This window comes from Cannabis sativa, chromosome 5, assembly GCF_029168945.1.
Source record: "Cannabis sativa cultivar Pink pepper isolate KNU-18-1 chromosome 5, ASM2916894v1, whole genome shotgun sequence".
Taxonomy (NCBI): Eukaryota; Viridiplantae; Streptophyta; class Magnoliopsida; order Rosales; family Cannabaceae; genus Cannabis; species Cannabis sativa.
Genome location: NC_083605.1, coordinates 36,315,837 through 36,331,601, shown reverse-complemented (window position 1 = coordinate 36,331,601; position 15,765 = coordinate 36,315,837). Strand labels below are relative to the sequence as shown.

At 37.0% G+C, this 15,765-nt stretch overlaps 2 protein-coding genes across 3 annotated transcripts; one reads left to right on the top strand and one right to left on the bottom strand.

The window, feature by feature from the left end:
• The first annotated feature begins 445 nt into the window (after window positions 1-445).
• On the top strand, window positions 446-3,098 carry LOC133038312 (uncharacterized). Its single transcript, XM_061116418.1, has 4 exons — window positions 446-508; window positions 1,251-1,303; window positions 1,725-1,878; window positions 1,983-3,098. The coding sequence occupies exons 1-4, from the start codon at window positions 446-448 to the stop codon at window positions 3,096-3,098; spliced, it is 1,386 nt and encodes a 461-aa protein (XP_060972401.1).
• Window positions 3,099-6,690: 3,592 nt separating this feature from the next.
• Window positions 6,691-10,286, bottom strand: LOC133037893 (uncharacterized). 2 transcript variants are annotated; one of them, XM_061115647.1, is made up of 4 exons: window positions 8,336-8,745; window positions 8,084-8,245; window positions 7,590-7,978; window positions 6,691-7,497 (listed from the first exon to the last, which is right to left on the bottom strand). In XM_061115647.1, exons 1-4 carry the CDS (start codon window positions 8,652-8,654, stop codon window positions 7,021-7,023), a joined length of 1,347 nt encoding a protein of 448 aa, XP_060971630.1. In that variant the 5' UTR covers window positions 8,655-8,745; the 3' UTR covers window positions 6,691-7,020. The 2 variants fall into 2 exon arrangements, 1 of the variants encoding a protein (XP_060971630.1); XR_009687879.1 differs by lacking the exons at window positions 6,691-7,497; window positions 7,590-7,978; window positions 8,336-8,745 and adding an exon at window positions 9,525-10,286 and having other exon boundaries at window positions 8,141-8,245.
• Window positions 10,287-15,765: the final 5,479 nt, after the last annotated feature.

The following is a 15,765-nucleotide window of genomic DNA, read 5'->3' as shown; positions in this document are numbered from 1 at the left end:
TAGCAAAAAGCTACGTGCAAGACACATATACTAAATTTTATGTCAGTTTTTTTCTATGTTAGTTGAAAGTGATACAATTAAAAAATTATAGAAAAAATATTATTAGTTATTAGGTGAGATTATTATTATATGTATCTAAATATTATAGTTTATTAAACAAAATCAGAGAGCAATATCATACAAAGAGGAATTATACAAGACAAACATTCTCAGTTTGTTAGAGCAAAAAAAGAACTTTCACCACATCAAAATAACATAAATTCATTTTGCATATATTAGTGGATGGACATATCTTTCTCTACAAAAGAAGATAGCTAAAAATATATAACTCAACAATACACAAACACATAGACACAGACACACACACATATATAAAATTTATTTTTTTCTAACATTGCAACAGAGAGTAGAGTACAAAGACAAATACTACCTGAAATATCCAACAATGAGTGAAGAAGAGGAGAGCCTCAATATTCCAAGAGTGAAACTGAGAAACCAAGGATTAGAAGTAAAACTAAAACTATTACACATATTAAAACGACACTAATACATTGTTAAGCTATGAGAGGTCAAACTAGGAAACCATAAGTTTGTGCTAAAACCTATACCATACATTGATCACCAACATAAGAAAGCTTTGAACCCATTTTACAAAAGAAAAGAATCACATTCAAATATAAAAACATGAAAATTATATATAGTCTTTACAGGAAAGACAACATAAAGTAGCAGGAATCTTGAGGAATTGAAAAAGAAAAAAATCATTAATCTATATAGTCAATCTCAATCTGGTCTAATCACCATTACTGAATATTAATACAAAAATTCATATTCTTATTGGTGCGATGTCGTTAGTTTTCTCGGAGACATATGCATTGATTCTCGGCAAGTCACTATTGAAAAACAAAAAGATCTCTACCACACCTAATTTTTCCCATCATCAATCAACAAATTAATATCTAATTAATAATTTTGTGGACTCCACCCATTTTTATTATTAATCTTTTTTTTTTTTACTAAATTTAACCGAGTCTTCACATAAATATTTTAAATAATTTGTTGCATAATTATATGTATACTCGATATTGGTTAGAGCTTAGAAGGTTCTTAAATTTGTCCACGCATATCAAAACTTCATTTAATTATATGAACTCGGTGATATTAAAATCATACCACTTAATTTACCAGTTATTTGTTAAGAAATTAAGTGATGATTATTATGCTTTGATGAAATATATTATATGTTTCAGGTGAAATTGAATATTGGAGAACAAGGCAACACAAGTAAAGAAATAATTGACCAGTAAAGAAAAAAATGATCATCAGGTGATTTGCATTTATAAGAAATTAAGTAATGATTATTATACTTTGATCATAATATATTATATAATTCAGGTGATAATTTTGCATAAATTTATAACTTATTTAGATAAATATGTTAAATTAAAGCCATATATATATATTTATTTTATATAAAGTGTGCCTATATAACTAAATTCTTGGTTTATGAGAAATTCATGGGTCACTTTATATTTTTATTTAATAAAATAATAAAATATTATTTATATATAATAAAATAAAAATAAAACAAATCATATTAATATTAACTGATATTTGATACGAGTCACAACGCATTTAAAGTGAGGGAAATTAATTTTTTTTATATATAAAACAAGAGGGAAAAAATAAAGTTAAAAAGAAAACAACGGGGATTTGATACGGAGAGTGAAGCTTCTGAATCCTCTGTTTGAGGAATTGAGGGACAACGATAAAGCCCTGGCCAAAGAAGAATTGAAACCACCGAAGCTCGACCTTTCTCTATTCTACGCCACCACACGAAGCCGTTCCTCAGCCTCCACCGTCACCTCCATTAGCAAGGTAAGATTTTAAATTTGATTTTAAGTTTTAGGTTCAATTCTTGATAAGTTTGAAGTCGATACGATTGAGTAGTTGATTGGTTCAATTCTTGATTCCAAATCAAGTGGGAAGAAGATGAAGTCAACTACTACAGTTCCTCTCCAAGAAAAGAGACTCGCAGAGATTCTAGAGTAGACAGACGGCACAACGACAAACGGTCTGAGCCATACCCGACTTCTAACAAGTCAGAGAACCGAAGAAGGGATTACAACCGGCCCACTGACACATATCCTCGAAGTGGACCGAAGATGCCCGAGTACAACTTGTCCATCTCACCTGCTGAGGCTGTTCAAGTACTTAAGGGGCTTGGAAGCAAAGTAAAGTGGCCTGAGAAGATGAGGACTCCAGCTGAGCAGAGGGACAGAAGCAAGTGGTGTGACTTCCACAACGACCATGGCCACCGGACTGAAGAGTGCATTGCCTTAAGATTAGAAGTAATCAACTTGCTAAAACGGGGCCACTTAGTCGACCACCTCACCGACAAAGGAAAGAAGACTTACCAGGGTCAGAGGGACACGATAGACAACCAGAGGGACATAACACCGCCCAGGCCACCTGTTCATGAGAGAACGGTCAACGTAATAACAGGTGGCTCAGAAGTAAGTGGAGTCACCCAGCCAGCTGCAAAGAAACATGCACATCAGGCTAACTGGACCAAAGGTGAGACCAGCAGAACATCTTCCTTACCGGAGCAAACCATCAGCTTCACGACATCAGAATCAACTAGGCTTCTTAACCCTCATCATGATGCTCTTGTTATTTCACTTTATATAGCTAACTATTTGACTAAACGTATACTTGTCGATAATGGCAGTTCAGCTAACATCCTTTTTTTGAGTGTTCTCAGGGAAATGGGAATTGACGAATCCAAAATTATGAGGAATACAACTGTCCTAATTGGATTTAGTGGTGAACAGAAAAATACCTCGGGAGAGATCGAGCTGCCTGTGTATGCTGAAGGAGTCAACTTGTGCACCAGGTTCCTGGTGATAGACTCCCCTTCTGCCTACAACGTCATCCTCGGCAGGCCATGGATCCATGAGATGGAAGTTGTACCTTCAACTTACCACCAAGCTTTAAGGTTTCCAACCAAATGGGGGCCGAAAGAAATTAGAGGGGAGCAGAAAGATTCAAGAGAATGCTACCGAACCACCATGAAGGCAAAACCAGCACAGTCATAGCAATTACAGCAGCGAGAGCTACCCAACTCCCAATCTGACCAACCTAATGTGGAGGAGCTAGACGAAGTCCAAATCCATCCAGACTTCCCAGACCACAAAGTCCAAATCGGAGCCCAGGTGGACCCCGACATGAGATCTAAACTTATTGAATTTTTGATTGCTAACCATGATCAATTTGCTTGGTCCCATGCGGATATGACCGGTATTAACCCTGAGATTATTGTCCACAGGTTACAGGTAGATCCAAATTACCCACCCAGGAGACAAAAGAGAAGAAAGTTTGCCCCTGAGAGAAACCAAGCAATAAATGAAGAAGTCCAGAAGTTAATCGAGAACGGGTTTATAAGAGAAGTCCAGTACCCGGATCGGGCCGGCAAACGTAGTGATTGTGAAAAAGAAAAATGGCAAGTGGAGGGTCTGCATCGATTTTACAGACCTCAACAAGGCGTGCCCAAAAGACTCATTTCCATTACCACATATTGACATGCTGGTAGACGCCACAGCAGGACACGAACTCCTTAGCTTCATGGATGCTTTCTCAGGATATAACCAGATCCTTATGCATCCAGAAGACCAGGAGAAGACAACTTTAATGACCAACCTAGGAATCTTTTGTTACAAGGTGATGCCGTTCGGACTGAAGAATGCCGGAGCAACCTACCAACGCCTCGTGAACAAGATGTTCGCTGACCACCTGGGAAAGACCATAGAAGTCTACATCGACGACATGCTAGTGAAATCACTAGTTGCAGAAGAGCACACTAATCATTTAAAACAATCTTTTGAAATACTTAGAAAATATAACATGAAGTTAAATCCTACTAAGTGTTCTTTTGGTGTAACTGCAGGCAAGTTCTTAGGCTACTTGGTGACACAACGAGGGATCGAAGCCAACCCATCTCAGATTGATTCAATCCTAAGGATCCCCTCACCAACATGCATCAAAGATGTCCAAAAACTAACATGCCGAATCGTTGCGCTAGGCCGATTCATCTCAAAGTCTTCCGAGCGATGCCACTCTTTCTTCAATACACTTAGAAAATCAAAGACATTCGAATGGACAGCCGAGTGTGAAGAAGCGTTGGACAAATTAAAGCAATACCTGACTAGCCCTCCACTATTATCAAAGCCAAAAGATAACGAAAACCTCTTTGTGTACCTAGCTGTCTCTGAGGCGGCAGTCAGCGCAGTCTTAGTAAGAGAGGATAAAGGTAAACAACTTCCAATTTATTATGTCTCTAAATCCTTACTTGATGCAGAAACTAAGTACAGTCAGCTGGAGAAGTTAGCATTGGCACTCATTCACGCAGCCAGAAAGTTGCGTCCATACTTCCAATGCCACCCAATCACAGTACTCACCACCTTTCCCCTCAAGACCATACTACATAAACCAGAGTTGTCTGGAAGATTGACCAAGTGGGCAGTGGAGCTCAGCGAATATGACATCTCCTACAAGCCACGAACCGCATTAAAATCTCAGGTATTAGCTGATTTCATTGCAGACTTTACACCTAACTCTCAAGTGCAAGCGGAAAAAGAACTTTGCCACCTTACAGAGGGACAGGCAAATGGCACATGGGAATTACATGTAGACGGTTCAAGCAATGTAAGAGGAAGCGGATTAGGACTTGTTCTAACCTCACCCCAAGGCGAGAAGATCGAGCAAGCAATCAGATGTGGGTTTAAAGCTACAAACAATGAGGCAGAGTATGAGGCTATGATTCTTTGGACTCGGACTGGCCAAAGAAATGGGAGCCAAAAGAATCAACGTCTTTAGCGATTCACAACTTGTAGTCAACCAAATGCAAGGTAGCTATCAGGCCCGAGATAGCAAAATGACAGCTTATCTTGAGAAAACAAAAGAGTTGCAATCGACCTTCGACGAGTTCACAGTCAGTCAGGTGCCTAGGGAAAATAATAGTCACGCAGACGCCTTAGCCAACCTTGGGTCTTCCATCCAGACAACCAGCCCCAAAACAATCCCAATGGTGTACCTCCAATGGCCTCATTGTACGGAAGAAAGAAGAAGAAGAAGAAGTAAATGACATCGCCAACGAAAAGACATGGATGACGCCCATCATCGAGTACTTAGAAAAAGATGTGCTACCAGAAGATAAGAATGAAGCCCGAAGAGTCAAGGCTCAGGTAGCCAGATTCTCAATAATACGAGGTAAGCTCTATAAACGATCCTATTCTGGTCCATATTTGAGATGTGTTAACCCTGCAGAAGCAAAATATATACTAGCTGAGCTTCACGAGGGCGAATGTGGCAACCATTCGGGAGGCAGAAGCTTAGCACACCGGGCCCTCACACAAGGCTACTATTGGCCTACTATGAGAGCCGACTCATCTGAATATACAAGACGGTGTGACAAATGCCAACGTTTTGCACAAGTATCCCATCAGACTCCTGAACGTCTCACATCGATCACATCCCCATGGCCCTTTATGAAGTGGGGAATGGACATAGTTGGAAAATTGCCAACTGCACCTGGACAGAAGGTATATATGCTTGCAGTGACCGACTACTTCAGCAAGTGGATAGAAGCGGAATTGTTCCACCAAGTTCGAGACAAAGAAGTTAAGGGGTTTATTTTGAGAAATGTTATCTGTAGATATGGAATTCCGAAAGAAATTGTGACAGACAATGGCTCACAGTTCATCAGCCTCGACTTTCAAAACTTTTGCAAATTCTGGAACATTAAGTTAAGCTTCTCAACACCTAGATACCCTCAAGCCAATGGACAAGCAGAATCGTCTAATAAGACCATCATGCACACAATCAAAAAACGGCTAGAGAATGCAAAGGGTAGATGGGCCGATGAATTGCCAGGAGTACTATGGTCCTACCGCACAACAGCCAGAACATCCACAGGAGAAACACCTTTCTCTCTAGCCTATGGAATGGAAGTGGTCATACCAACAGAAAGTGAAGTCCCAACAGCTAGACATGAACTGACTACAGAAATGCAAAATTGGGAAGACAGGTGCCACAAACTAGACACAGTCGACGAGAGAAGAGAAAGGGCATCTATAAGAATGGCAGCCTACCAACAGTGTCTAGCAAAGCATTACAACAAGAATGCCCGTACTCGGTCATTCAAGGTGGGAGACTGGGTGCTTCGTCGAGTTTTTCAAAACACCAAGGAAGCGGGAGCAGGTAAGCTAGCCCCAACATGGGAAGGGCCCTACCTGATCACTAAGGTAGTCGGCAATGGAGCTTACAAAATCCAAACGGACAAAGGACGAGACATCAACAACAGTTGGAATGCTATTCACCTAAAGCAGTATCACACTTAAACCCCAAACTATTGTTCTGTTCTCTTTGCATTTGTTTTCTTTATCGGTCTTACGAGACCCACTCTTCTCAACGCACTATTGCTAACAAATATTCATGCAGGGAGACAGAACTACATTTGGGCTTGATCCCTGGAAAGGGTATGTAGGCAGCTCTACGGAGTGCAGCCCCCTATCATAACCATTTTTTTTCCATTTTAGGATAATGCGTCATTCAAGCTATTTGACATACAACATCCATTTGATAGTTTCATTTGACAACCCACCGAACGAAAATAAATTCAAGACAATATTCTACTGAAGTAGAAGCACAACGCATATAACGAACCACATAGTCCAAACATCATTCTGAACTACTAAGTCTAAATCTAACTCAGCTGACCTACATTTAGACTAAGGGGAAAATAGGGTACCAGACCCATACAAGTCAGCCAAACCAGTTACTACAACAAATACATAGCGCATACAACAAACATCATTCCAAAATACTAAGTCTAAGTCCAATTTGGCTGACCAACATTTAGACTAAGGGGAAAATGGGGCACCAGACCCATGCAAGTCAGCCAACCAGACAAAAGTTCATATTACAACATTAAAAACATAAAACACTTTACATATAGTTAACTCAAGAAAGATGTGAGTCATCCACCGGGAGATCGTTCGTAGTCATCTCTTCAAACGAGTTAGCCAGTTGGCTAGTTCGAGCGTCTTCCTCGGCCCTCATCCGCAACAATTCTTCATAGTCAGCAATGTACTGGGGTATGTCCCAAGACTCGGCCTTGTTGTCTCGATACTCCATCGCCATCTTTCCACGACACTGGATCTCAGCCTCCAGTCCAATTTCGACTAACCGACCTTCCAACATGTCCACACGAGCTTGGGCAGTAGCAAGATCAGCCAAGGCAGACTTCAAACGATTAGAATCTTGCTCCTTAGCATCAAGTTGAGTTCGTAACTCTTCTCTAACACGCTCAAGCTCTTTCTTGCAGCTCTTTAGCTCCTTAATCTCCCCGCGCAAAGTATCACGCTCAGTCCTCATGTCCTTCATTTGCTCCTTCATGTTCTTAATCTTATCCAAGGCGTACATAAGTCCTTGCATACCCTGTCATGCAATATAAAGTACCATAATAGTCAGACACAATAATATCGCGAGTTTGTCCACACATAAATTGTAACATGGGAATGCATGCATACCTGAAAGGAGCGAGAGATGGACAACTCCATGGAAGCTATTTCTCCGATGTTCTCAAAACGAGCTCGATCCTCTGGAAATAATAGCTTACTGGCCTCACCAAGGTGTAGGCCAAACTCAGAATGTGCAGCCGCTGAAGATGGAAAAGAAAGATCAACTGTATTACTCAACCAATCGGTCGACTCAACCGGAGACGGTCTCTTTTTATTCTTCTTCTGAGCCCTCGCAGAAGGACAAGAAGGAGCAGCAGTAGTAACAGCCTCCTTCTCAACACTAGGAGTCGTCCTAGTCTTCTGTTTGCGTGAGCGTAAATGTTCCATAGCAGCGTCACCAGCCAGAGGAAGAGTGAAAGAAGATTGGGCCATGAATCGATCTGCAAAATCTCGTCCGTCTGATGTCAATTCAGGTAGAAATAAAGGTTCGCATCCCAAAATCTCCAAACTTCTTTGGAGTATAGTAACTTGAGACTTAGCACGATTCTTAGGATGAGATATACCTTCGGGTTGACGGGGAACGTGATCCGATAAAGTGCTGTCTCGAAGAGAAGAATCAGACAATAGAACGTTCCAATAGCGCTCCTCCTCCGCAATTCGAAGAACTTGATCAACTCTCCCTGGCGCCTGCCCACACACCCAACTAAATGGAAGGCCAATCCTACCTACAAAGAAGACAAATCAACCAGTTAGGCATGCATCAATAAACCATAACAAATAAGGGCGTAATTCAACACCAAAACTATGACACTCACTAGCAGGAGACCACGAATGGGGAATCCCACGATCAATCGATAATCCTAGAGCATCAAAAGGAACAAAGAAAAAATCCTCCTTCCATCGCTTAGCTTCTTTAATGCCAAGAATCAAATGGTCACTACCGTTTCTAACGGTAAGTTGGTACCTACCTTTATCATGTGGATGCTCTTTCAAGTAGTAGACGTACAAGACTTCAGCAACCGTAAATGTAATGTTATGCCTTTCGGTCAACACTTCTATGGCCATAAGAACACGCCAAGCATTTGGCATTAGCTGACTGGGAGAGATACCATGATAGGAGCATAGTTCAGACATCAATCTAGGGAGAGGAAATCTGAAACCATACTTAAATGGAAGCTTGTACAAACATGTCCAACCCGGTATCTTCCAGTCAGCCCGTTCCCCGCTAGCCGAAGCATACAAACTAATGTGTATGGGAATATTATAACGACGACGAATTTTCGGAAAGTCATTCAAGGTTATTACTGACCTAGGATTAACACCCGAAAGTATATCGCCCGACTCAGTATCACTCCTAGGGCGATCAGTATCTACTCCAACCCCAGACGCATAGCAATAGACATCTGTATCCTCACACCCGTCATCCAACACATAACCTACCACCCCAGTAGGAATATTCGAAGGATCATCAGACGAACTGGTCGTCTTATTAGACGAAGTGGCACAACTACCATGGTTGCTCATAGACATAGCAAAAAACCCACCTAGAACAAAGATACTGGACTAAGAGCGAGTTCACCAAAAATATAATCATATACAAAGCAAAACACCGGCTAGACAGAATAAAAAGATATGTATATATACCTATATCAAAGCTCAAGTGGCAAAAAAAAATAACTAGACATAAAAATGGACGCCATAATAATGCTCACCAACTGGACATACGTGTTCTAAATAGACCACCAGTTATGGTCATTTAATTAACTAAAGGGAGACAATATTCCACTAGCCGGAGACAGTCATTATTCAAATCACACTTACTACTATGTAAAGACAAACGGTAAAATGTAGATTTTTACTACCCATGAAAGATCAAACACAAACACAAATATACAACAAGTAAAATATATTTACTCATCTACATCACAAAAATAAATATGAACATGTACAAGAACATGAAGAACATAACAAGAACATTCAAGGGAGAAGGTTTAGAAAACTTACCTCTTGAAAGCCTCCTTCTAAAACTCCAAGTCTCACTTCACCAAGAGCTCCAACAAATGTGAGCAAGAGTGAAAGTAACTCTCTATATTTATAACCAAAGAGGAGCATTGGATGAGTGACAAGTGTCTCCCATCCCATCTGATCATCACATAAAAAATATATATATTGGAGTATATACGGACATCACAAATATTACTCATATATGCATATGTCTATCTCCCTTGTAAACTGTAGAGGTATCATCAAATAAGACGGACAAGTTGTCTACTCATCTGTGAAATAGACATATGATACACAAGAGTAATATATCATGGAGATAGACATGATAATAATCTACTACAATGATAATATAGGTTTGGTACTTTTCAGTGGACAAGTATGCAATAAGGAGTACTATATACATATGCCTATCTCACAAAGCTGTCAATCTATCAATCTCGTAAAACAAGAACCATCAATATATGTTAGCACATATATATATTACCATTAATATATGTCACCGCATGTCAATCTTGACATCTCACAAAGCTATAACCATCAATATATGTCAGTACATATATATGTATATTACTATCAATATATGTCAGCACATATATATATTACCATCAATATATGTCAACACATTTCTATCTCATAAAGCTATGAATTGGCTATCTCACATTGGTATTAATAAGTACCAGTTAGGCGTGTATCAAAAGAGCTCGTGGGTACCGCTGATCCTCACTTAATGTCCATCTCCTCACAACACTTAATGTATGTCTGTCTACCCCCTTCTATTATTTATATATATGTCTACCTCCTCCCATTATCTACATACATGCCTATATATTATGTCCGTCTACCCCCTTCTATTATTTATATATATGTCTACCTCCTCCCATTATCTACATACATGCCTATATATTATGTCCGTCTACCTCCTTCCATTATTTATATACACGTCTATCTCCTCCCATTATCTACATACATGCCTATATATTATGTCTGTCTACCTCCTTCCATTATTTATATACATGTCTTTCTCCTCCCACTATCTACATACATGCCTATATATTATGTCTGTCTACCTCCTTCCATTATTTATATACATGTCTTTCTCCTCCCATTATCTACATACATGCCTATATATTATGTCTGTCTACCTCCTTCCATAATTTATATATATGTCTATCTCCTCCCATTATCTACATACATGCCTATATATTATGTCTGTCTACCTCCTCTCATTCATATATATATATATATATCCATCTCCCTACAATATATATATGCATATAAATGTCTATTTACTTACACCTCATACACATGTACGTCTATCTACTCTCATCTCATATTTTGAGATAGACAGCCAAATATTTTTTATTTGACCCAACAAGACGACTTGGTCTAGTTAAGAATCTCTTTGAAGAACTAATTGATCACACAAAAATTATTGGCCAAGGTAGCCACATACACGCATGCGACAAGGACTACCCAACCACCATGCTCGAACCGTTCAGACTATTTTCTTGTCTCAAACAGCAAGACAAGCGTACAACGCTTACTTAGACAAAACTCTTGGCCAACACCTAATTTGGTATTAATAACTCTCCAGCTAAAATAAATTCTAGCTAGAGAGTGAGGGACAAACTGTAGAGGTAAAAATTTGCTTAATATTTATGATATTTTTGAGAAGTCCAATATGCAAGTCAGACGAGCCCATCAATAATGGATCCAACAATATTGGGCCCAATAAGACGATCGGACGGACTCGCTAGGCCTTGACATAGACTAACGAGTGTGCCTATGGGCCACAAGCCGGATCGTCCCGCAACCGGGTTTGAGCCGGCCAGTCAGCCAAACGGGTGAAATCAAGTTAATATGGAACCGATCGAAGACGGTTACTACTCCCTAATAATTAGGGAAGTAACCAATTTGAACGAGTCCAACGGTGACGTGGACAGAGGGCAACAGCACTGAGAACACACGATAAAAGGAACCATACGATAGACGCTGGAGAGAACACATTCGATACTCACACTACTCATTGACTCAAGCAGACAGTCGTTTTTTCTAAGCTTTTCTCTTAAGCCTCACCATCGGAGTTACTCTTTTAGTCCGTCTGTCCGCTTGTCCACTCATCCGTCCGGCTACCATTTATATTACATTTATTTTCCATTATTATAATTTTTTACTATAATCGTACTGACTTGAGCGTCGGAGTCCCTTTGGCTGACACCCCACCGGTGCTCCCAATTGAACTTTTGTCTCTCTCTTTGTTCTTGACAGGTTGCTGGTGCCCAAATTCCGTATTGTAGATTTCACCCTCTACATTATCTAATTCATAAAGTCTGAGATTATTATGTGTCAAGTACTTTTATTTATACTATCCTATTAATTGCTTTTGATACAATAATGATGTTTTTCTTATAAACAGTAGTAAAATGCCTTATAAGAATTTGATTTTTTAAAGATTCAATTGTCATGACTTGATCTGTGATACTAAAATTATCAAAACAACTTGATTTAATGTATACTTGCCTTACAAAAATAAATGTATGTAAATTTGTAATCAGTGTTGTTGAGTTGAAGTGTAGCCAGGAGCAAGATTCAAGACTTGAGACTAAGAAGGAAGATACAGAATATCAACCCATGTTCAATATTAAGAAGGATGACATGAAAAAATTGCCTTTTGATTTACCAACAAATCTTCATAGATAATCAATGCTTCTTTTTTGTTGCATTTAGGGTAATCATTTTATCATGGCACCAAATGTTTTTGCTCTGCAGCTTGTATGTTTTTCTACTAGCCTTATCTTATACAAGACTCAAGATATGAAGTTTACTTGTTTTGCATGTTCATATTAGGGTAGATTTTTATTTGATTTTTTTTTTTTGCTAAGTTGTGACTTGTATGCAGTCTTTCTCTCCCCCAACTCTTAGTACCCGAGGCAAGTCTTCTCTATAGTCGCTATTTGAATCTCAATGAGTTCTTTGTAGAAGATATTCTTTGGGTCGATGATGCTGAAGCTCTACACAATGCAACAAGCCACATTGAAGGATGTAAAGTTGTTGGTATTGATTATGAATGGAAACCGAATTATGTAAAAGGCAGCGAACCTAACAAGGTAACTATGTCAATTTTGTGCAATTCATGTTGTATCTCTTATTGCCTTTTGATTTACCAACAAATCTTCATAGATAATCAATGCTTCTTTTTGTTGCATTTAGGGAAATTATTTTATCTTTATATTCTACCTTTTGTATAGCCAAAGTGAGGACCAAGTAAAACTATCCTATTGTTCCTATGTTTTGTTCATATAATAAACTATTTTTCTTTATCTTATTTCAGGTTTCTATTATGCAAATTGCTTCTTATTTCAGGTCTTGCAAAAGAAAATTAAAACCCAACTATTAAGAGTATCCTTATTTTTCTTTTTTACAACTTTTACATGTGTTATCTTCACCTATCAACAATTTAATTTACAAATTAAATTTTAGTATTTTTTTTATTCAACTCAAATTTAAATTCTGTATGCTTTATTTTTTGAACATTGATTTTTGGTTTAGTTTTGGATTAACTTAAGATCAAATTGCAATTAGATTATCAAAATTTCTTAAACTTTCATATATTGTATTTAGTATTTACTTTTAATTATTAACAACATTATTTACATTAATTGAATATACATATTAATGATCTCAATTACAATAATTAATAATATTTTTTTAATTATTTATTGTATTATTTTTAAATAAAACAAGACACACCTAACATAAAACTTATATACGTGCCTTGCACGTAGCATTCTACTAGTATATATATATATATATATATATATATCTAATTTTGAAGTTTGTAAAAAAAAAATAACTACTGCCACTTTTTTTACATTTTATTTGTGGACATTCAAAAAAACTAGTTTTTGTTGTCAAGAAGTTAAGCAATAATATTTCCAATTTTTATTATTATGAGATCATTTATATTTTTCATTATGGATTGTTTGGGTCAAAAGTTATTGTTATTATTTTTCTGATCTCTTGATCTTCTTTTTTCTTTTTTTGGAGTTTTGCTGTCAATTTTGTATAAAATTTTGCTGCCTTGATTCTCTTGATTTCAAATTAAAGTATTTTATTGTATGATAAAATGTCTAACTAATTTATTTTTGTAGGTTAATTATATTATGTTGATTTATTGATAAATGGATGTATGTAATTGGTCAAAAGTTTGTTTATTATTGTCTTGTTCGTTTAATTCTTAGACAATGATGTAGATACTTGCTAAACAAAACAAGTACACGATTTTCATTTACTTACTTTATTTTTTCCTTTGGATATAGAGTAAATTAACAATGACCTCTATATATGGTACTCTTCTAGGTTAAGCATGTGGAAATTGCAGTGCAATAATGACAGATTGTGATATGAAATTATGTGATGAGCTTCTTGCATTCTTGATAAGGAAAGTCACATATATTTATACAATATTTGTGTACTTATTTTTTCTCAATGCTTAATGATAGTTTTGGTGGGACTTTTATCATGATCATTTTTGTTTTGACTATTCAATTTGGTGTGATGTTTCTATTACAGTTGAAGAATTATGGTGCAGGAAATGGTTCATGAGTTCAAAAAATATTCAGAGAGAAAGGCTCAATAGACATACTAAATTAATTGAATTTTTTTACTGTTGAAACATTTTCTAAGCATGTTAGAACGACTATTTGAATGTAAAAATAAAAATTGAACAAATCAGCATACTTTATCACTTGTTAAATAAAATTGAATATATATGACTAAGAATACGTGCAATGCGCACGTAACTTTCGCCTAGTATGATATAAGTGTATGAATAAGAAAATATAAGATATTTATGTCACACATATTTTTATAATATATGGGGTAAATATGCATAAGTACTAAAAGTTTTAAGTTTGTAAGCGGCATAAACTTAATATTTATTTTTAGCGGTATAAGTACCTAAAGTTTGTAAAACTATAATTTTTCTCTAATTTTGTCAGTACTGACTCTGTTATTATTTTAAATAGGGCACACATAAGACCCGAATTCGAAATCATTGGGTCTAAATAGAAACATATAGTATCAGTTACTTCGAAATATTTTTTTTAATAAATTCAAAACGAAATCTGTACTTACGAAACTAGAAGAAAATTACAGTTTTAGAAAAATTGGGTATCTATGTCGCTAAAAATAAACATTGAGTTTATGCTGCTTGCAAACTTAAACTTTTGGGTACTTATGCCGCTATTAACCCTATATTAAACTTATATTATATTATTAATAAAAAATAATATTTTATTTAATTACATGGTTATAATAAGAATTTAAAAATTGACCTAAATTAGATTTTGAGTAAGATTGATAAATCTTAGCTATATTCAAAATTAATTAGTCTATTATTTTAATTAAATAAATAATTAACTTAAAACTGAGAGCTTATATAAAAAAAAATAAATGAACAAATATAGAATGTAGTTACATGTCTATTTAAAGAAAATAAGATTTGGGTCGGGTTGAGTACTTAGTGATATGTAAATAAAAAATTCAAAAGTTAAAGCCATTTATTCAGTTGTGTTTCCAATGTAAGAAAAATTCTAAATTTTTATATACTTATGTAATCATTTTAGAAATATATTTTAAGTCGCTAATTAATATAATGTAAAATAAGTTCCAATAGTAGTTTGTACTACACTAGAAATCATAGTCGAGGTTACATATTCATAATACCACATATAGCGTAGATAATTCTTGATCGAAATAATCCTCATCCTCATCATCATGCTCGTCCTCCTTCTGGTCAACATGATTCAACACTTGATCATCATTATCATCACCATGCTCTTCCTCCTCCTTCTCATGATCATGATCAAGCACTTGATCATTATTACTTGTGGGCGAAGATGGTGGCTGATGTACTTCGGGATCGACGGCGGGGAAAGAGGCGGTAACAGGTCTTTTTTTAAGTACTTGTTCCCATGCGTGAGCAATACGTAGATCAAGCAAACCGTTGTTAGGGATCATGATCCTGTTATCCACGGTCAAGGTCATAGAGACATCACGACGGTGACGAGAGCGGTGTATGTGAAGGAGAATACTGATGAGGGTGAGGGGCAACGAGACCATGGTGACCATGGTGTCGAAGCTTACCGCCATCTTTAACTGGGACATGTTAGGAAGGTTGGGGTTGCTCCAGTACATGTTAACCAAGGGGAAGGGGATCAGTTTGCCTGAAAACATGGAG

Excerpts from the sequence above, each read along its gene's own strand:
- LOC133037893 (XM_061115647.1), bottom strand. The coding sequence starts at position 8,654 with ATGTCTGAACTATGCTCCTATCATGGTATCTCTCCCAGTCAGCTAATG. Across the intron at positions 8,246-8,335 it reads CCATTCGTGGTCTCCTGCTA|GTAGGATTGGCCTTCCATTT; the intron begins GTGAGTGTCATA and ends TCTTCTTTGTAG. Across the intron at positions 7,979-8,083 it reads CGTTCCCCGTCAACCCGAAG|ACGGACGAGATTTTGCAGAT; the intron begins GTATATCTCATC and ends AATTGACATCAG.
- LOC133038312 (XM_061116418.1), top strand. The coding sequence starts at position 446 with ATGAGTGAAGAAGAGGAGAGCCTCAATATTCCAAGAGTGAAACTGAGA. Across the intron at positions 509-1,250 it reads TGAGAAACCAAGGATTAGAA|GTGAAATTGAATATTGGAGA; the intron begins GTAAAACTAAAA and ends TATATGTTTCAG. Across the intron at positions 1,304-1,724 it reads AGTAAAGAAATAATTGACCA|AGTGAAGCTTCTGAATCCTC; the intron begins GTAAAGAAAAAA and ends TTTGATACGGAG.